The 22674-nt window shown below is 41.1% G+C and overlaps 1 protein-coding gene and 1 long non-coding RNA gene across 2 annotated transcripts; one reads left to right on the forward strand and one right to left on the reverse strand.

Annotated features, from left to right (window-relative positions):
- The first annotated feature begins 1381 nt into the window (after window positions 1-1381).
- On the forward strand, window positions 1382-2795 carry LOC129097752 (uncharacterized). The gene is made up of 3 exons (XR_008531523.1): window positions 1382-1837; window positions 1999-2171; window positions 2467-2795. It is a non-coding gene; the product is annotated as an uncharacterized LOC129097752 (long non-coding RNA).
- A 4076-nt stretch (window positions 2796-6871) lies between these two features.
- LOC129097686 (CCN family member 2-like) lies at window positions 6872-20766 on the reverse strand. The gene is given in 6 exon segments (XM_054606595.1): window positions 6872-7177; window positions 13064-13269; window positions 16469-16720; window positions 18090-18265; window positions 18267-18304; window positions 20752-20766. Coding segments are annotated over 6 exon segments (993 nt in total).
- Between the last annotated feature and the right edge of the window lie 1908 nt (window positions 20767-22674).

A 22674-nucleotide genomic window follows, 5' to 3' on the forward strand; every position in this document is an offset into this window, starting at 1 on the left:
ATTCGAAATCTGAGATCATTTTATTTAGTCCCCCAAACCCCATCACTCCTATTGTAAATGCACTTGGTCCTCTGTCTTTAAATATAAAATCCACGGCAAGGAACTTAGGAGTTCTATTTGATTCCGACTTCACTTTCAGACCCCACATCACAAAAGTAGTCCAGTCCTGTTTCCTCCAGATCAGAACCATCGCCAAAATAAAACCTATTCTCACTCCCCCAGACCTTCATGCATTTGTCTTTTCAAGACTGGACTACTGTAACTCCCTCCTCTCTGGCATTAACCACAAGTCACTCTCTCACCTCCAACTGGTTCAGAACTCCGCAGCTAGGCTTCTTACTGGTTGTAACAGACGACATCACCCCAATCCTGGCTTCTCTTCACTGGCTCCCTGTTCATTTTAGAATTGATTTTAAGATTTTGCTGATCATTTTTAAAGCACGTCTGGGTCTGGCCCCGACATACGTACATAGGAGAAATGTTGACCACGTATGAGCCAGCTCGCAGCCTTAGATCCTCAGGTGGGGCCCTTCTGGCTGTTCCAAAGTCAAGACTGAAAACCAAAGGCGACCGTGCTTTTGCCATAAGGGCCCCTCGGCTTTGGAATGACCTGCCGGAGGAGATAAGGCTTGCAGAATCAGTAATCTCTTTTAAATCACTTCTTAAAACACATTTTTACAGATTGGCTTTTATGTGATGTCGTTGTTTTATCGTTTCATTTTCATTTGGTCTTGGTATTTTTATCTTATATTTGTTTACTATATTTTACCAATATCACTTTATTTTATTTATTTATTTTATTTATTTTATTTATTTTATTTATTTTATTTATTTTATTTATTTTATTTATTTTATTTGTTTGTTTGTTTATTTGATTGTCACTTGTTATTTCATTTTGTTTCTTATGCACTGTTTTGCTGGCTTGTCTGTCTAAGCACTTTGTAAACCTTGTTTTTAAAAGGTGCTATATAAATAAAGTTATTATTATTATTATTATTATTATTATTATTATTATTATTATTATTATCCAGCTCTGGTCTTCGATCTGGATGGGTGGAACAGATGGTGTTGCGGTAGAGGGAGAAAGCTAGGGCGCCATGTAATGGTTTATGGCTGAAGAAGGGTAGAGGAATGGATGATGGGATGAAAGGATGTGTATGTGCATGGGGATTTAGTGCAGCCTGCGAACACGAGGATGAAAAGAAGGATGTGATTATCCTGGAGAGATCAGACACCGAGGGACCAGGCACAGGGGGGAATACGACCTGGCCCCCTCTAAGGGGGGTTGATGGTGCTGGCTGCGGCCCTGATGATGGCTGCGGCCCAGGAGGAGGAGGTGCCTTCTCATCACCGACGGCGTGGTTGGCCCACGTGACGATGCGGGAAGCGGCTCGGGATTTGTTTGAGCTGGAGTTCTGGTGGATGCCGAGTGGAGTTGGAACAACTTTGTTTTGTTGTCGGAGCGGCTGAAGGAGTGCGTTTGTCCTTTAAAGCACGCTGGAGACGAGCCGCAGTCTAATCTCTAATGCTGGTCTCATGTTTAATGGGCGAGGGAGGCGAGCGCGCCGTGGAGGGGGGCGACGGGCGAGGAGAGCGGTCAACCTTCCTAATTGATCAACCCCAAACTAACCCTAAATGAACCCCATTGATACAGCTGTCTCAGAACTGTTAATATATGCAACGTCTTCGGGCAGTAGCAGCCACACAGTCAAAATTTCTTGCGAAATTTTCTAGTTTTGTTCTACTGTCTTTCTCTTAACTTTTCAGGTGTGTGCCACATGCGCTGATGTTGAGAGAAGCTTCACTCTACCAGCCAGTCTTCGGCTCCTTTTGCTCGGTATGTATTTTGATGTACATTTTATATTAACTTATTTCATGATGAAAATTTGTTTTTTTACTTGTTTATGATAATTATTGGGGTCATCAATCAGAATGGTGTCAGATGGTACTGGAAAATGTAGAAAATACTCAATACTAATTTAAAACTTTATTTCATAGGAATTGAGCCCATGAAAAACAGCCCATGGATGATCAGTATTGAGGGACACCCGGTCTGTGAGGGCATTCAGCCAATCTTTGGGTTGGGACTTGCTGCACCGTTTGCACTGTTCTATATTTTCAACCTCCAGTATCAAGAAAGAGACCTGCAAAACCCTGGAATTAATTCAAAGGTAGCTATTACTGCCGTGAATGATGCATGTTATTTACCAAGCTCAGTAGTATTGTATGTGGTGCTGCTGATGGTTAAAATAACTTCCGGAGGAGGAGTTCCAGCTCCATATTGGCACTGATCACCTCACAAAAATAGAAAGACACACACGCTACATACCAGCTTGCTATCGTCCACTTTTGTCATTTGTCTTAATTTGTATAAACTAATTTGGTTGTTTATGTGTCACTGGACTTGTCAGCACAGTTCTTTGTTTATACCTGTAATTATACCTTCCTTTCTTTTACTTTTTAAAGACGGTTCCTCTGTATAAATCCGGAACGACGTAGCAAGGCCACCCGTGGAAAGGTTATCTCGAAAAGGACCAGTAAAGTGGTTCAGAAAAGGCCAGCAAGTGTCAACGCGCATGTTGCCACACTGTTAAATAACTTGTTGGACTTTGAGTGGGACTTCATCTAGGTAGTTCACATCTGTCTAATCACTATGATCTCTTTATTATGTGCATGCTAGAGCTCCAGTAAAACAGCACACTAAACGCTTATAACATTCATTTTAGTATCCTTGAACATCATTGCACACCCTACATACCACGTGGAGCACCTTAACAAACACTCGAGTAACCCCCTTCACCAAAGTATTTTAAGTTTTCATTCAAGTACTAAAGGAATCCAAAAGACTGAGGTGATAGCAATACTAGTAATTGAAGTGTTTGAAGTAGTTGAAGTAGTAACTTAAATATTTTAATCACTGCTGCTTTCATTATCCGATTTTGAAACTACTTCTACCTTGGAGGATTTTCCTTTCAATGATTTTACTAGCAATCATAAGACTATTATTTCAGTGCTACACTCTTTTCAATTTTTGAATTTCTAGGGAAAAGTACTGCCTTTTTCTACTTAAGCTACTGACTCAGGAACTTCAACTACAGCTTATATTCCTTTACCAACTGCTTAAAAAGCAGGCTGAATGATGCTTTCATTAATTATAACTATTTTCTGTCTCTCCCTCAACATAGTTTTTTGCTCTGGCCCCTTTCCTCTCCCTTCATACTTATGTTAACAATTTTCTCCCTCCATAAGTCTGTTTAATATTATAATTTTTTTTATAATTTTTTACCTGTGCAATATCAAAAATCTGTGCAATCCACTGTGCAATACAATAATTATTCTGTCTGTATATATAATATTTTTAGTTATTGTGGATTTTTAAAGTTTTTTTGACTTATTTATTATTCTTTACTGTGTGAATACTTATTTATAATACTTGTTTTGATCTTGTTTTTTTTTACTATGTCTGTTGTTTGCACTAACCTCTCTGCTGCTGTAATCCTGCAAATTTCCCCACTGCGGGACTAATAAAGGATTATCTTATTTTATCTTATCAAGCTAGACTGTTATGCAGTTATATTACACTGTTGTAAATGTTTCACTATTAATGCTATTTTCATTCAGTGATACAATGTTGATGCCATTTTAATTCAGCGTCTGAGGTTAGATAAGATAAGATAAGATAATCCTTTATTAGTCCCGCAGCGGGGAAATTTGCAGGCTTACAGCAGCATAGAGTAAAGGTATGGTTCAATTAAGCCAGGCATGAATGATTTTATTATTTTATTATTTTTATTCTTCTTAACATCCATTACATTGTACATTTTGAGATGTCATACAAAGGTCTCTTTATTATTTGTCTTGAATACCTGTAATAAACTGCAACAATAATGTTCTGAATGTGCATTCTTGTCTTTTTTTTTATTTGTGGGGAATTAAATGCAAAAGTAGCGGGTTTTAATACCCTTTGTAAATAAACGGTAACATTCTGGTTTATAATGTAAAATGACTGTAAAACTCAGTTATCCTACTGTTACATGCTGTAATCCAGTATACAGTAAGATACTGTAAAAATACATTATGGTAGTTGCACCGTAAAGAAACTTTTTTAGAGTGCATCTATAAAAATAGACTGTTTATTGGACCAGAAGCAAAAGTGCAACATAGAATAACTCATTCCTATCTTAGTCAGGTTCTTACAGTGACTAAAACAAAACAATATGATACAGTTACAGAACTCTAACAGTGTTTAACAAGTGACATAAATTATAGTACAAAACTGTACACAGTCTTACAGTATTTACACAACATCTTTCAAATATATTTGTCCATCCTTTTTTTTAAATATACAGTAAATAATAGTAACAGAAATTATTTAGTCACGTTATGGTTTTTCTTTCCTCCATAGGTTTTCAGACCATAATGTAAGAATAGAAAACTAAGTGTAAAGTCTTAAATACCAAACATAATGAAGGACTCTGAACTAGACTGATCAGCAGTCAGCAATCCACCTCCAGCCTCTAAGGAGGCACGTCAATGTTAAAATTAAAGATTAAATGATTGATATAATATCAAAGTCCAACAGTTGTTTAATAGCTTTGTTGTCTGTGACGTCATACATATCTGCTCTGTGAAGAACTCGTCCTGTGATTTCTTTTGAGAAAAAAGATTTGAACCAATTTATATTTTATATTTTTTGGTTTCATGATGGCGTTCCCTACTTTTGCATGCATTTGTCATGCCTTCCATTTGCATGGATTGAGAACTTATTTCAATGCAGCCAATCACATCTTGCATGAAACTACAGAGGTGGACGCAAGTAATTGTTTTGCAAGGCCCAACAAGGTCGAGTCTGTGTACTCCAGTCCCAAGTAAAGACAATTTATTCCTAGTAAAGTCCAAAGTCAAGACAGGCAAGTCTACAGTCAAGTCCCAAGTCGAGAAAGGCAAATCCTGATTCAACTTCTCAGTCAAGACAGGCAAGCCCTTAGTCAAGTCCTATGTAAGACAGGCAAGTCCTTAGTCAAGTCCTATGTCAAGACAGGCAAGCCCTCAAAGTCTTTAACTTTGAGTTTTGAGTCCTAAATAAGTTATAAGGCACTCTTCACCAAGTGTAATTCCATTTGCATCTCTGCCTCTAATTTTTGACCCACGTGTTGCATACTGCAATTTTATTTATACATTTTTTGTCCACTGCATCATTTTTGTAAGTGACCAAAATTATCATTGGTATCACTTTTTTCTAATAGCAGCTCTGTGGTGTAACATTCGTTTTTAATGATTCTCTCCTGCAACCTGATTGGATGCTGTCAGTTAGTTCAAACTAAGTGGATTAGGTGAATTAAGTGTCAATTTGATGGGAATTAATATGTTTTCTTTTTATTTAAAAATGAAGGGAAATAAATTGATCTTGGCACACTTTTTAAATAAGATACATTTTGAGTCTAGGGCTTGGGGAAGTTATCAATTAGTTTCACGTGAAAAGGGTTATGTCCAATTTAGGTCACGAGTCATCCAAATCGAGTTGCAAGTCTTATTTAGTTTTGTCAAGTCGAGTCCAAATCATGTGACTCATGTCCACAAGTCTGTAAAGCTGTAATGTCACTGTACTATCATAGACGGTTGAGCCCAGTTGGGACAGAGCACTTTTGAGCGTTATTAGTGTTTTTTTCATTGTGGTGACTGTTACTGGATTCCCGGAGCTTTATGACTTGCAACATCGCAACATTACAGACAAAACTATGAAAATCAAGCTCTTGGCTTTCGTTTACTCATGAATATTTGAGTATCTGTAAATGCAACCATGTCTGCTCATTTGACATGCTGACTTCTACTGTGTGTCATAGAAGCATGGCTGCATTGTATTTTATTCTGTTGTTGGTGAAAATATATTCATCTCTTAGCATGGAAATACATATTTTATCTTAAGAGTAGTATTTGTTCCAAAATAATCTAAACTCAAATGTCCATAGCTTTTCTCAGGTTTTAACCATTTCTTACAGCCTTCATCAACGGCTGCAGCTGGCTCAGTATGTGGCCTAAGTGTGGGATCTAAGTCACATTGTAACAGGTGGTTACATATATTTGGAAATGGTAACCACTGGCTTGGAATATTTGCTTTGATCTTTCTCTAGCTGTCCACTGATGTCAAGCACAACATTTTTCAACAGAGGTGTTATGATCTCACAGATGTACAACCACCTGTTATCAAGTGGAATGTTACGGAAAACTAGAAAGTGGACTTTTGAGCATATATGATTTTGTTACACAAGTTAATCTGTTTAACTGTTGAATTGACCTGGCAGTTGTTTTTTTTGATTTCTTGAACCCGAAACCCTGGGTACCAGGGTACAGCACCAGGAGCTGCTCTGGCAGACTGGTCATAAAGTCTGGGGATGTATATAGAGCTGCATTTTAACATCATCTAAACAAATATTAAACAAAAGGAAAGGAAAGGAAATCTTTTTCACCTTAATCTCTAAACTTTTCTTGATTAGCCGGCAGGATAGCAAGGGACAGCTGTCGCTTTTCTTTGTTTGGTTTTCTAGATAATATTGTGTGGGTTTGTGTGAACATTGTTTTGCCAGGAATGTATGTTCTCCTGATTCTATTTTTCATAAATAAGGGCTGGATTAGGGGTTAGCTTTGTTAAATTACGGTTCATGTTTAACACCCATCTTCCAATTTATTCGCTTGTCAGTGGATGTTTTCCAGACCAACATTGCTTTATGACAACTTTTTTTTTCACTTGACTCAAAACAAACAATAATCCGGCAATAAAATGTGTCAAGCCCATTACTTTAATGCGTGTAGTTGTAATTGGTAAGGTTAGAGTTGGGTGTATGCGTGAATTGGTGTATGCGTAACCCTCCCATCAAATATAATTATCATAGTCTCCAACCATCCTCCGAGTGCTAGACGCCAGGAAGATGTCATTATCTTGTGGACAGTCATGATGGCAGGAGCAGGTTTTGATGAACATCATCTTCTTCGTGAAGACTTCTCCCTCTGGACAGTTAAACTCCACCTCGGCTGTTATGGTGGTGTGTGGCGTGCAGCAGCGATTGTCTCTGCACACTCCGCAGAATTTTGGGTTGTACATCCTGGTGCTGGAGCAGCCTGAGAGCTCAATACGCATCCCTTTGTGGGCCTTTGTAGTCCGGACACATTTCTTTCCCTTCTGTGGCACAGAGACGATAATCAGTAAATGATATGTCAGCATCATCATTAAGTCAATGTACTTGGTCATATTAGTTGTGGCTGTAGTGATGTAGGCCTATTGTGCAATACAGCACAGAAACTGTCCTTCCCAAAGTTGGCATTGATCTACTGCTGATGCTGAACGTATTTCAATGCCTGTAGATCTAAGGGCAACATTTGCTATATGATTGACTGCTATGGTCCTGCTCTAAGACCACAGGAAATAATGGAAGCACAAGCAAGTGATTAACTAAATAAAGACTATTTGATTCGACAAAGACTGAAATTAGTTTAACAAATGTAATCAAAATGTGAAATCTGAAAAATTATGCTGGCAGGCTAACATACGGCCAAGTCAAATGAGGTAATGGTAAAATAAAGTATACAGCAAATCTAACGTCCAACATAGCACAAGGTGTGCCAGGCAAAAATAAGCCCAGTCTTATAGACTGGAAGCCAGCTGCCTCCAATTCCTTGATGGCCTCAAGCTCCAACCAACCAGGAACAAGGAACACTGAAATACAGACAACACCGCAAAAGCAACACAACACACCCAAGTCCTGGCAGTTGACCATGACATCCTAATCAACCATCATAATAACTCGGTGAGTATTAATGGCACACCTCTTTCAAGGTATTGTTATCTCCAGATCTGCCAATTCAGTTTGTGCTGTGGAGTGTCTTGAGGTTCAGTGCTTGTGAATGCTGCCATTGGGACATCTTTTACATAAATATGATATCAATTTCCATTTTCCATTTTGTTGCAGACAATACTCTGATATATTTTAGCTTCACAACCCCACAAAATTCTGCTCCCTTCCACCCTCCTCATACACTGCACTTCTTGACCAGCACCCCAACCCCCCTCAAACAACCTACAGCACACAGCTCCCTCCTTCCAACATGTCCCTCACAACAAACCAGGTGAAAAAAGAACTGAAGAAAATCAAGTGTGAGAAAGGCTGCGGGTCCAGATGGCATCAGCTTAAGGCTACTAAAGTCCTGTGCAGATCAGCTGTGTGGGATGGTGAAGCAAATATTCATCCTGAGCCGGAAGCTGGGGAGAGTGCCACAGCTGTGGAAAACATCCTGCTTGGTACCAGTCCCAAAGACCCCGCGACCCAAGGACCTCAACAGCTACAGGCCGGTGGCGCTGACATCGCACCTGATGTAGACGATGAAGAGGCTGGTCCTTGTACACCTCCACCCCCTGCTGAGCTCATCTATGGACCCACTTTAGTTCGCCTACCTACCTGGCATGACGCTGTCATCTACCTTCTCTTCTTCTCTGCTTCTCTTCCCTCAAAAAGGCTGGAAGCACTGTGAGAATCATGTTCTTCCATTTCTTCAATGCCTTCAACACCATCCAGCCTATGCTTCTGAGGGACAAGCTGGAGCAGACAGGGGTGGACCACCACCTCACTGAATGGATCCTGGACTACCTCACCAACATCCACAGTATGTGAGGATACAGCAATGTAAATCCGACCTGGTGTCCTGCAGCACAGGGGCCCCAAAAGGAACCGTTCTGGCTCCCTTCCTCTTCACCCTCTACACCTCAGACTTCACACACAACTCTGCTAACTGCCAACTGCAAAAGTTCTCTGACGACGCTTCAATTGTCGGCCTCATCACGGCCAGTGATGACGGGGAATACAGAGAACTGAACCATGACTTTATAGGACGTGCCAGCAGAACCGCCTCCAGTTCAACTCAGGGAAAACCAAAGAGCTGCAGGGAGCCCTCCTGAGGACCTTTTTCGACTCTGTGGTGGCATCAGCCATCTTCTATGGAGGGGTCTGCTGGGGCAGCAGCATCTCGACTATGGACAGGATGAGACTAAACAAACTTGTCAGGAAGGCCAGCTGTGTCCTGGGATGTCCACTAGATATGGTGGAAGTGGTGGGAGACAGGTGGCTAAGCTATCATCCCTGATGGACAACACCTCCCCCCCATGCAGGACACTCTGGCAGCTCTGTACAGCTCCCTCAGCCACCGGCTGCTTCACCCCCGGTGTGTGAAGGAGAGGTACCACAGGTCCTTCCTTCCTGCTGCTGTCAGGCTGCAAAACCAACTCTGCTCCCAGTAGACCACACATCCTGAAAAACTGACTATATAAATCCACCATGCAATATAAATAATCTGTGCAACCCACTGTGCAATACTAACAATTATTCTCTGTTTATATAACATTTCAGTTTTTGTTTATTTTAACGATTTTTACTTATTTATTATTCTTTACTGTGTGGTTATTTATTTATTATACTTGTTTTAATCTTGTTTTTTAGCAAACTTGATGTTATACTTGGCTGCAATCTTAGTTAAGATAGATAGTAGTCCGTATAAAATATGACCGTAGTGTCTGTGACGTCATAGGTTTTTGAAGAGACAAAATTAAGCTTGAAGTGGTTGGCACCAGCTCCGCCATTTTGGCAGTGACCATACAGCCTGACTCACGGCTAATCCAAAAATGGGCAAGGAGGTGGAACATAGATAGAACTAAGGTGGGCTGAATGAAGCCTGGTTGTTAAAACCTTCCAAACTAGCTCGAAAACTTCCAAAAGCCAGTTGGTACCGTTGCTAACATGTAAAAAAACAAAAAAAAAACAATACTAACATTAGAAAGTCACTGACCAAAAAACTGGAGCACATGACTTCTTCAATCAATCAATGTATTCGTCACATGAAATCTTACAAGGTTATGTTTTAACTCCAGTGAAATACATATTGGAACAATCTCGTCAGCTCCTCTGTTTTATGCATTAATGTTACTGACCATAAAGTACACCTTCTCCTTTCAACTCTTGCAGCTCTCCTAACTATGTGTTTTATTATTCTGTTGATGCTGATTTCAGGGAAAATTCAACCCAATCCAGGCCTAGATGGTGACTCATCTGGTAAAAACTCAGCTGTTGATAATTATCAAATTTCCTATGTTATAATGTGAACTCTGGATTGCTTCTGTAACCGCAAAAGTCTTGGTCTAATGCATTTAAATGAAGCTTAGCGGAAGTTCAGTCAGGAAGACTCTCTTTACACTCCTTTTCATTCATAATCTCTCATAATCTCTCTATCTCCCTGTAACTACTCTATCTAACGATTGTGGGTTTTCACCTTAAAGTTAACCAACCAGATTCTGCCACGGTTTCCTTAAGGCAATCACATCGTTTTAGTCAAACTTTAAAAATGTTCTCCTCTCGGCTGCTGTCAGTTGTCAGTGCAGCACAATCAGCTGCAAATGGATAAAAGTTTCCTTACCCTTTTTAACAACACTTTGTTGGTAACTGAGACAATGTTGGATGATCCTATGATCCTTTTCGGGGAAAATCAGGATTTATATTGGTGCTCAGCCGGGCAGTGGGCACAGGAGCACTTGCCTAGGGCTGTGCAGCGGCTCCCCCTGAGACGATCAAGAAGCCCTCTGGTTCTGCTAGAATCGCATTGTTCTACCAGGATCAGGTCTTCCTCCACGAGCAGTAAGTCCAACAGTTAGCTGCAATCCAATCGATCCCTCCCTGGTGCCCGCACCTGGGCGAAAAAGGGCGACGAAATCAGGCTCAGCATAACGCTCTAGTACTCTTTCTCCAGCAGCAACTCCTGGCCCCTCTAACGCAGACAACCCTGTCATCCCTGCCCTGCAGACACGGGTTAGTTCTATCCACACCACCAATGCTCTCCTTCAATTCCTGGAAAACGTTGCAGCTTCTACTACATCATCAGTTACCATTGTCGCCACACAGGACCTAATGCAGCAACCAGCTGTCTTTCTAAACTCAACAGGATAGTTTCAGGCTCCTAGATGCTTAAAATGAAACTTTGTCTCCGCTCCCTCATCATTTCGCTGACAGATGAGAAACCATAGGTCCGGACGCACGTCCTTGGCATCTTTATCGATTCAATTAATTTAAAAGAGTCCCTTCTAGTCGCGAAAGTGGATTGCATCAACGAGTTTAAAGATCATATTTTGCGTAAAAGAAAAAAAAAACATAGCTAAGTAAGTGGTCCGGGAAACCCCCAAGTGGTCACGGGCAGGATCATGTGACTTTCAGAAATACTTCACTGATAAAAGGGCTACAAACATGTCTGGGGATTACACAAAATAGGCCAATTCTCTTTTAAATGCTTTAGGTCCAAACCCAACCAGGCCGTCACAGAATTATCTGGCCCAAATGGACCCCGCAGAGACTGCTGAGCTGAAGCAGGCCTTGTCTTTGCAAGGAACCCGTGTTGGACAGCATGAGGAGATGTTCAGAAGTATCATGGACACTTTCCACAACTTAGCCTCCAATCTGTCGCAGCTCGACAGTCGTCTAGACCAAGTTTCCACTGGCCTTTCTACACTGACTGCTCCAGTCAACGCTCAAGCTCCACATGCTCCTCAGCCTGCTCCTCAGCCTGCTCCTCAGCCTGCACCTCAGCCTGCACCTCAGCCTGCCCAGGCCCCTAACGCGTTCCTTGGAACCCGCCTAGTTTTTGGAGGGCCTCCAGTCAGCCAAACCAGAAAGGAGGCAGGGCAGAAAGAGAGGTTGGTTCCCCAAGCTGCACAGCCACCCAGTTCCCGAGCCGGTGGTCCGAGTGGATGTCCCTCCAGTTCCCAAGTTGGTGGTCAGTGGTCCTGGGGACGGCCGGGCTGACGGATCCTCTCTGGCGGTCAGGCACGAGGACTCCTGAGTCCCCGTTCCTGCAGGGTATGTGTGGCAGGAGGGCGTGGCTGGCTGTTGATCAGACACACCGGTTCTCAATCAAGTCATCAGCCTTAGACTACATAAGCTTGGCTTCAACTCCACCTCAGTGCCAGATAATTCTGTTTCCTTTCGGTAGAGCTGACATCTAGATCATATAGTGTTGCCTTTGTGTGGTTTTTTGGGGATCTTGTTCTCATTCGTGCTTTTTGTGTTGGCAGGTTTCAGTGAGTCTCTCTACCTCCCCTTTTTGTTTGCTATGGTGCTTCCATGTGTTCGCTCGTCTAGACCGGTATGTTTGTTGCAAGCCAGCCAGCCTCCTGCCTCCACTGCCCCCTTCGTGTTTTTTTGATAATTTTGTTAATAAACTCTTTGTTGTATATATACACTGGTGTCCTGTCTCTGCTCTGGGGTCCAAACCCAACCATGCCGTCACACACACATTCACAAACAATAACTGGCGATTTTCAAGCAGCATCTCGTATCTATTCATCTCAGTTTGCACCGAGCTGGATTGGATCTCACTAGAGCAAAACAGTTATATAGTAGCTATAAGCAACACAGCTATAAGCAACACAGTACTGTAGGCTTGTGTGCTGAGAGTATTGTTTGATATTCACTGTTTAAAAGTATTACTCTGTCATAATGTGTCCCAGGGGGGTGAAAAGGGGTCAAATTGGCTGTAGCCTCGAGGAAAAAAAACATTTATAAATATATTTGGGTATTTTCTAAGATAATTCAATTAATTAGTATAGCCCAAAACCACAAATTTGTCTGAGAGGGTTTTACAATCTGTTCAGCAAACGAAATCCTCTCATACCAGGACCCTCAGATTGGAACAGGAAAAATCCCCCCCCAAAAAAAATTTAAACTGGGGAAAAAGAAGAAAAAAACCTCAGGGAGAGTAATCCCAGGATGGCCAGCAGTGCAATAGATGTCATGTGTACAAAACGGTAACCAGATGATTAAGATCAACTTAAAACAACATGTTACCTGGACACTGACGTAATGTATTGATACGTGACTCGAAGCTAACCAACCATGAAAAGTGTAGAGCAATGGATGGGGAATCCAGGGTTAGGGTTTGGGGGACATAAAATTGGAGGGGAAGACTGAAATATTGAAAAAAGTCTTGAAATAGAAAAGCAATTATTATAACATTATTAAAAGGGAAACACACTGACCGTGATTTCTTTTTCCTGCTGGCTGTTGCAGGGTCGGACCATGCAGATCCTGGTCTGCCTCTCCAGCTGGCAGCGATGGTTGTCGTTGGTGATGCGAGATGAGACGGCCATGTCGCAGGTGGCTGAGCACTCACTCCACTCTGTGGTCTGGACTATACAGTTATCTCTGGAGCTCTCTGCTTGCGGGGGAGACACTTGTCTGATGACTGAGGCAGGATTTGAAGAGGGCAAGGGATGGATCTGAGAGGCTCCTGCATGAAAAGTAATGAGGGTGGAGAAAGAGATATGGGCAGAGGTAAGTGATTTAAAAAAAGTGGCGGGTGGTATTATTTATTTTACAAAAGGATGACAGTGAAGAACCTAGCTGGCAGTCATGAGGAGTCACAGGTGAATTCAAATAAGAGGGTTGTTTTCATTAAAACAAAGAAAGGAACAATTTACAATATGCAACATATGCAACAAAAGTTAGGTCCCATAAACAAGGTCAAGGACACATGATCACTTAAACCCCATTAATGTGTCCTCAGAAGTTACAGTTTTAACTGCACAGGTGGTTACATCTTAACCCGGTCGCTGTGTCCTGTAGACTTAAAAACTCCTGTGGAGATCACTGCTTCTGAAGTTTACTTTAACCAGCAGCAGATGTAGTTTTGGTGTAGATGTAGTTTTTAAGATCAAGTTTAGATTTCTAGAGTTGTAAAAATGTTATAAATTTCAAAAGAATGTAATCCCTTACAAGGCATAATTAAGTGACAATCGTATATAATTGTATTTACAATTTTACGATTAAAGGTGACAATTTTGATGCCAGAAGCAGGGTTACTGATTAACTGGAAAACATAACGACAGTTGTTAATTAATGCTCAGTCCAAGGCCAAGAGCCTGCTAGTAATGTAGAAGTCACAGAAACAAATAATCGTCGGACAAATTGAAAAGACAAATGTGGGACAAATGTGCTGCGAAAAAGGTTTTTAAGATAAAAGGAAAAGGTGGTTCATTGGTGGAATTGAAATCATACTGAAAAAAATAACGACCAGTTGTTTATTAATTAACAATCTTACACTGAATGATGTTTGGAGTTAGGCTGTGTCATCACTGACGGCCGGAGCCAACCACTTTGAGCTTCACAGCTCATCAGAAACTATATGGGTGAAGTCATGGAGACTACCTACATATTTCAGAGTCTTTGATAGAGTCATGACATCACTGTCAAGGGTTGGAAACTCAATAATGTTACACACTGTGTAATGGCATGCATTTATAATTGCCAATAATGCACCAATATAGAATTCTTAAAATCAGTGGAAATACTGCTGAATACAACAACACCAGATATGAAGATCGGAGGATCAATCCACGGCTCCTCCCATCCATGTCGATGTGCCCTTTTGCAAGACACTTAACCCCAAATTACTCCAGAAGGCTGTGCCATCGGTGTATGAATGGGTGTGAATGATTAGATAGATCCTGATGGGCAGGTGGCACCTTGCATGGTAGCCCCTGTCATTACCGCGCTTTGAGTAGTCAGTAAAGTACAAGTCCATTTACCCGCTGCCCATCTTTCGGCGCAGGCTGAAAACTCACCTCTTCAAGAAGTACTACCCTGAGCCTTCCTCGTAGCACTTATTGCATTCGTATTAGTTGTTGCACTTATTGTATTCGTTTATTGCACTTATCCTATTCGTATTAGTTTGTAGCACCTATTGTATTCGTATTAGTTTGTTGCAATTATTGTTTTCGTAGTAATTTGCTTCTGCACTATACTTTTGCTCAGGTTTATGCTTTTAGATGCTTGTTTAAGAAAGGAGATGCACTTATGACTTCTGGTGACTAGTAGTTCTCTTGAATACCTATGTTGAATACACTTCCTGTAAGTCGCTTTGGATAAAAGCGTCTGCTAAATGACTGTAATGTAATGTAATTTACCCTTTACCATTTACCAATACGAGTGCACTAACACACATAAAATATAAACATATTGACCCAGTGCATGCCGGTAAGCCACAGATATGCCTACTCCCACTGATACTCCCACATGGTGTTGAGGTTCTCTGACACACTTGCTTTGGGAAGTTAAAACAGCCTGTCTGCAGTTCAGTTGAACCTGTGCTCCTTTTGACAGGCAATCAAAGCAATAACAAGCAATAATGGTTGCTTGCTGTCCACCATTGTTAATCCCTTGCTATCATGGACAACAAACAACATTCTGTCACTCATTGTTTTTTAAATGGCATTTCATTTTCGGTGTCAACCCTAATTTATTTATCTGCATAGACCCTTTTCTGTTAGTAAAAATGATGACGTACTTTGTGGGTGGAGTGTAGGTGGAAGCAGACTAATTCTTTGAACACATTTGTTAACGCTAGCTAGCAAGTTTTGTTGGGTTATTTTTTCATAAAGGCTAAAGAAAGGTCAAGTTTCTCTCTATATATACAGTCACTAAAGGCCGGGTACCGCAAGTGTTACTTGGCTACGTTTTAACCTTGTTGCTGTGTCCTCAAGACTTCTAAACTCCTGTGGAGATCACTGCTTATGAAGTTAAAATTAAACCTGCAGCAGATGTGGTTTCAGAGAAGTCCAGTTTAAGCACAGATTTCTACCAATAAATAAATAAGCCTAGACAAACAATTTAGCATCTCAAATGTATCTGATATTGATTCTAGCACTCAACAACTAAGACATTTTTGATGTGTAACTTGAGTTCACTAAGTTACTCAGACGTGATTTGTTTCTGCCTCCAGCTAACACAGTGACCTAATCAGGACCATGTCAAAGGGTCGAATTACAGTATTTTTGGCCATGCTGATTGGTCAACCACTTTGAGCAAGACTGAATATCTCAAGAGCCATTATATAGAATTGGAACATTGTGCCTATCTAGCCCCCACCAGTAGGTTGACATTTGTGGTCCAGACTGAAATATCTCAACGGGAGTTGGATGAATTACCATGCAGTCTGGTGCAAACATTCTTCTGTGTTTCCCTCTAATTTCATTTTTGTGCTATAACCAGGTCAGAAATTTAATTTTCTTAATACTTCTACTACCTCTTTGATATTCTTAACATTTGACATGCACAGCCCAACAGAGCCCTAGGGTGACTGTAGACTTGTTTCTATCTGTATCATTTGTTATTTAACTCTATGGTCTGGTTCTTATGCTGCTGTAGTGCTGAACTTCCCTCTTGGGTATTAATAAAGATTTTCCCATATCATACCTGAAATTATTAAATTGAGGGAACTAAAGAAATAGATTAAGTGCACACATTGCCAAGAAGGACCAACTTATCAAAGCTATTAGTGTAATAACTAAAGCAGTCAATCAGTGTAACACATCAGCTGAATCGTGACTGAGTAAAAAAAAAAGAATCAAACTACGAGCATTTGATGTGACAGAGGTGACACTGACCGGCCATCACTGACTGGTAGTGGTGGTCCTGAGGCGAGTGGTCACACACCCACTCCTCACAGCATTTCCCAGGGATCTGGATTGGGTGTGGGTACGGGCAGTCAGGGGAGGGCAGCTGGACGTCACTGGCACACATCGGTACACAGCCGATCTCTCCGTTCATGCACACACATTGGTGCTTACAGCTGGGCTGAAATGCTTCCCCAGTGCGGTAAATCACGCCCCCGAGGTCACATGTCTGACCCTCCTGAGCTATAGGCAGACAGAAAACAGGTAGCACAGTCACTCTTACAGGATACATTCAAAACAATACAAACAGCTTTTTCCCTCTGGACCACTTGGGGAACAGAAGTCACTTAAGACTATCTGATGGGTCTAAATCATACAGTTTAGGTCAAATGTAGTCTGTTCACACCAGAAGCATTTTACTCCATCTCTGTCGACAAGCAATTCTGCTTCTCTGTTGTTTTCTATAGAGCTCATCTCTGTCACTCTGTACCCACAATTACACAATTTTTACACAATCAATCAAATTCTTCGGCGGCTCTAAATCCATCTACTCATCCTTAAGCACTGCCAAAGGCTAGGTACAGTATGTCCAAAGACCAGCTCTTTCGGACTTAACCTGTACTCACTTGTACAGCCTCCCTGGCAGTCAACATTACCACAGAAGACCCTCTTGCATGTCCCTGTCCAACTAAGTGCAATACGCATGGCAAGGAAGGAGAGATTTTAAGGTCCTTTGGAACATCTCCAAAGTGCCTTGGCTTTCTGCATGATAGGCCAATGACTGATTATCTTTTATGCACAAAAGCTTTAAGACAAAAAATTTGACCCCTGGTCTCTTTGGATTTGTTTTGGTAACCCTGACATAAACTGACACAGGGCCTTTACCACAGCTTTAATCCATATAAACCGAAACTGTTATGCATTAGTGTCGACCCAAACACGCCTACCAGCCCAGCCTTTCCCAAAATGAGGTGTCCATAGGCAGCGCAGGATGCACTCCTACCTCACCCTCAGCTCACGGCTCAGGTTCACTTTGTGCAAGGGAATAGGCCAAATGGTTAACCCCATCCCAAGACTGAGGATACTGTCAACGGTGTGAATTTTTCAGCTGTTTTAAAACAACCAAATCAAACAGGTCATCAAAACAAGACACATCAAGGAAAGTTTACCAGCATTTAAAATGGGTTTTCAGATCTGTCGCCAGTTTGATTTCTCTTCTACCAGAACCTGAAATGCTGGCGATACGTCTCCGGCACAAACCATGAAATTACACAATATTCATATTCTAACTTTCTTAGGTCAATGGTTCATTAGGCAGTTGATAGCTTGTTCAAAAAGAGCTTTGAGAGATGCTGATAGGAGGATGGCCAACATTCTTGCACTGAGAGCTATATCAAACTGGACACAGCTAACATCTATAGTTTCTGTGGCCTAATCCCTTCTTCTTACACTACTAGGTTCTGCAGTTTAGAATGATCCTTAGCACAATGACATTCGATCATCTAAATGCCAGCGTAAGTTGCACTAGAGATCACTTCTTGAATGTTATATGTTTCACTAGTATGGCTGCAAATACAGATGTTGGTAGTCTGTTTTAAGGATAATGTATTACCCATGCAGATGCCAGTCTCAGTGCCACTCAGCGGAGTGTTGTCACAGTAGAGCTCCTTGTGATGGTCGCAGGGTTCTTGCAGGGAGCAGGGCTCCCCCAGCTGCCTGGCACACACCTTACAGCAGCCCCAGCCATCAAGGACCAGACTGGTGCCCACCGGGCAGGGTGGGGTCTGCAGAGCAGACACAGGGCTGGGAAAAGTCGTGGGCCACAGTCTGCAACAAAGACACAAACCACAGAATAAAATGACTAAGTCTAGTAGCAGCATAATATAGTGGGGAAAATGGATACATGGAAACAGAGCAAAATGGGTAAATGTTTTTGACACCAGAGAAAGTACAGTATGAAACACCTGAGAAGTGGTTGTTTATCAGACAAAGGTTTATCAACATTCTTTTAATTTAGCTCATTTCAAACAAAGGCTGTTGTGACCACAATGTAACAGACTGTATTTTACCATGCTCACATGGGCTGCAATCCTCCTTTACATGGTGTGATTACTTTCCGCAACCTTCCAACACATATGATAATTTTCTGCCACTCCTATGGTTTGGGAGAACAAGCAAGGACTTCAGCTGTTTCACCACTCGGCATCTAAAACCACTTTGTTAAGCCAATGACAAATTGTCTTATAAGCATAACATAAAGCAAACCTGAAGAGCTAAAGATGTATAGCCTTCATAGTTTATGCAAAATAACTGCAAAGGTAGAAGAAGTGCTTACTGATACCATGGCAAACAAATTTATTCTCTACAATAACCTAAATATACCATAAAATAGAATAAGTATGAATATTTCAAAATATTTGACATATAAAGTTTGTTACAGCAAATGTAGTAGAGGCTTCTGAAAACAGGGGCTGTTTTCCCCCCATACTGCACACAATGCCACAAGATGGCACCAACAGACTGAGATTACATGGCCCAGCAAGTATTTTCCATGTTTTGTTTCCTTCCCACTGTTCAGCTCCAGCCCAGCAGAGAGGGAGCAGGTTTAGAGGAAGAAAAAATGACAGCAACAGAGGTAAATGCTAAAGAAAAATACTTTTGATTGCCAGAATCAGCAGAAGGTCCTTACATCTCTACCCAAATGCAACATTCTTAACTTTATCCTCAGAGGTTCAGTTATTTATGATGAATGACTGCCCCCTAATCTCATGGCTTACATGCTGATTAAAATGTACATCTCCTTTAAGATTTCCAAATTAGCACAATACCTCAATCTTAAAATGAGTTTATCCCCAAATGACTTTTCATTTCACAAAGAATATTTGTTTGTTTAAAGAAAACTTACCGATGAGATAATAAGCAGGAGAATAGAGAATGTGGCTGAAGTTATCACAGACATGTTTCTCTGCAGGCTGCAGTGCACTCAGTAGTGCTGTTTCATATGGCTGGATGATCGTCTCTTGTTATTCTCTCTGCAGCAGACTGATGAAGCCTGGTAGGAGGAACTGACTTAAATACCAACCCTGTGGGTGTAGCCGGGGAAACTAGAGTCATGCCACTCTGCTCTGAGAGCTGAAAATATTAAAAATCCAATGGCCTTCTCACAGAGACAGACTCCTCATTATCATTAGTGCATGGGGTGTGGGTTGACAAAATGACAACTAACAGGGGTGTTAACTTTGAGGAGAACTAACAGCAGATATGACTCAGACAATTACTGTAATATATATATATAGTATTCAGAGGAAAAAAAGTCTGAGTTCCAATTTCAGAAATGTTGGTCATAGAATCTGAGAAATTATTTCATGTCACAGATGATATGATTAATGAAAATGTCGGTCAAACTCTGATAACATGCAGAGCAGCAGTGGCTAGTGGAAACTCAGAGACAAAGACAGAGAGACACACAACAGGGATGTCCTAAATATCACAAAAAACACTGTCTCAGCACAAACTGCTTTACTAAACTGCATTGATGGCAGAGCTGTCATTTAGGAACCACTTCCAGCAGCACATTAAGATGCATAACCTCTATGTACTGTACTGTATGAGAAACACAAAGGCTGAAGCCCTGAGGACATATTTACGACTTCATGTGAATAATAGACTATAACACTGCTGGTTTCATTGTTCTGTTAGGGTTTATTGGCCTTCACACTTCTAGATCTTCATTTTGGAAACGTTTTATATGGTAAATGGTAAATAGACATGTTTGACGCTTTCTAGTCTTTGGACCACTCAAAGCACTTTTTTCACTACATGTCATTCACCAATTCACACCCATTCATACACTGATGGCAGGGGCTACCATGCAAGGTGCCACAATTCATACCCACCTTCATAAACCTCAGGAACAGCCTACAGGAGCAATTAAGTGTCTTGTCCAATGACACATTGACATAGACTAGCAGAGCTAGAGATCGAATTCTCTGATTCAAGGACAACCCGCTCTAACACTGAGCAACATTATATTTACAGAAAAAAAAACATGCAACAGTTACAGAAAGAGCCACAAGTTTGACACTTTTTCATGGCTTTTCAACTTATATGTCCCTGGTGTGTCTAAAGAGCCCTAAAGAGTGAGAAAAGACCGTCCTCATTCTATTTCTCTATTTATGTGTAACGATGTGTGTGTTAGATTTGGTGCTGGATACGACGTCTGTGGGGTTCATGTGCCATACAAGTTCCATACAAATACCTGCTACCTGGTCTACCTGGCTGTCCGCCATTGTAATTTCCTTGCTATCGCAGACCTGGTAACACAGCGGAGTGCAGTGACATCATATAACAGCAAATGTGTTGATGTAGTTGGGATTTCAAGGACAATAAAATCATTACCCATTGTGAGAGAATGGATGAATGGAGAGGTGAGGGTTGAGAGACAAAAAACCTTCCTTTCACTTAACTGATAAGGACACGCATACAGCATCGCCAAAGCTGAAAGCTGGCATCAAGGAGGTAAAGAGGATGCAACAAGAGAGACTGGTGAGAGACCTCAACACCGACAACACTAAAGATCGTGGCAGGAGATCCAGAATGTCCCAGGCTAGAAAAGCAGGAGTGCCCCATCATGTGTGAGGCTACGTTGCCAGATGAGCTGAACAGAGGGAAACTCTGATGATAGGGAATATGAGCAAAGCTGCTGGGCCTGATTTACATCCCTGGTCTGTACTAAGAACATGTACAGGTGCTTTGAGAAACTGGTTTCCCAGCATCACAAACAACATCCCACCCAGCCTGGAACCTGATTGAATGTTAATAATAGTGCTAGATAGTTGCTAAGGTACGGCTGATTGATTTAATCTTCTTTTAATTGTTGACAAGACTCTTAAAGGTTTGGGACCGGCCTACATTTCTAATTCTTTATCATTTAATAATCCTTCACAGCCTCTAAGATTCCCTGCTCTGTTTTTTATTAATACAAACTATAATACAAATTACAAAATTGGCAACTCGTTTTTTTGGCAATGCACCAAAACTATGGAAATCCTCTCCAAGGCTATAAGAGAGGGGAGCTCTGTGAACATTTTTAAACCACAACTGAAGATGTATATTTTTTTTATCATGTATTTGCATAAGATATTAATTAGATTTAGTTTTTTTCTGGTCCCCACACTTTTTATGTGTTTAATTGATCATTAAATGTAATTTGTGTCTGTTCTTTCCCCACAAACATTACATAACACCCCTGTACTGAGCAACATGCCTAGACAGGTGACATGATGCCGGCTGAATGTAGCTAGCACAGCTTCATTCAATTATCGTTGACCTGTGTATTAAATCCCCATAATTTGTCGCAAGCACAAGCCTCTCGTCAATGAGTAGATGCACGCTTCCTTCTGCGGGGTGATTCAGTTGGCAGATGTAGTTTAGTAGGAGGAAAATAGTTCCTACATGAAATTGCTCACAACAAGGTCTTTGGATTATATTGAGTTAAAGAGTTATGATTTCTGGAAAGAAACATTGCTGTTAAGTATTTTCTCTCTCTTGTTTTGGAGAGAGGAAAGACACCTATGTGACAGGTATCTCCAACACTCACATCATAACAATATATTGATAAATAACACTACATGTGTGATGAAAATATGGATTTCTGATTTTGGGGTGAACTGCCTGAACTTTTAGGTAAGATACTGACACACACAAAGCTAGCAATACAAGCTGTGAAGCAGAAACCATGGATCTTGTCAATTTTAGCATTTTATTTCCTACTCTATTCCTTATGTGTTTCAACAACACTACTAAAGAACTTTGTGCCTTATTTGATACTCTGCGCTGTCAGAGAATTTAACTGGCCCGACTCCCATAAGGTTATTCATTAGATTTGGTTATAAGTAACTGCTTTAGTATTCATGCTGTAAATGTTAGGTATCTAGCTCTGTCTGGTTTTATGATGAAGGGAGTTCATCATAAGCAAGACCTTTAGCCACCCTGAGAGAATTCCGTCCTTGCAGTTGGGCTTTGGTTTCTGTCAAGTGGAGACAGATGATTCATCCGGATGGAGAGGGGAGTGTCTTCTGAAGTCAAAAAATAGCTGGGGGAAAAGAGGGAACAGCTACGGCAACAAAGGTTTAGTGTGTTGAAGCCCAGCTAGCTACTATAGTATTAGCAACTGATTGCAGAGACACAGGGTAAAA

This window comes from Anoplopoma fimbria, chromosome 10 (assembly GCF_027596085.1).
Source record: "Anoplopoma fimbria isolate UVic2021 breed Golden Eagle Sablefish chromosome 10, Afim_UVic_2022, whole genome shotgun sequence".
In the NCBI taxonomy this organism is placed as follows: domain Eukaryota; kingdom Metazoa; phylum Chordata; class Actinopteri; order Perciformes; family Anoplopomatidae; genus Anoplopoma; species Anoplopoma fimbria.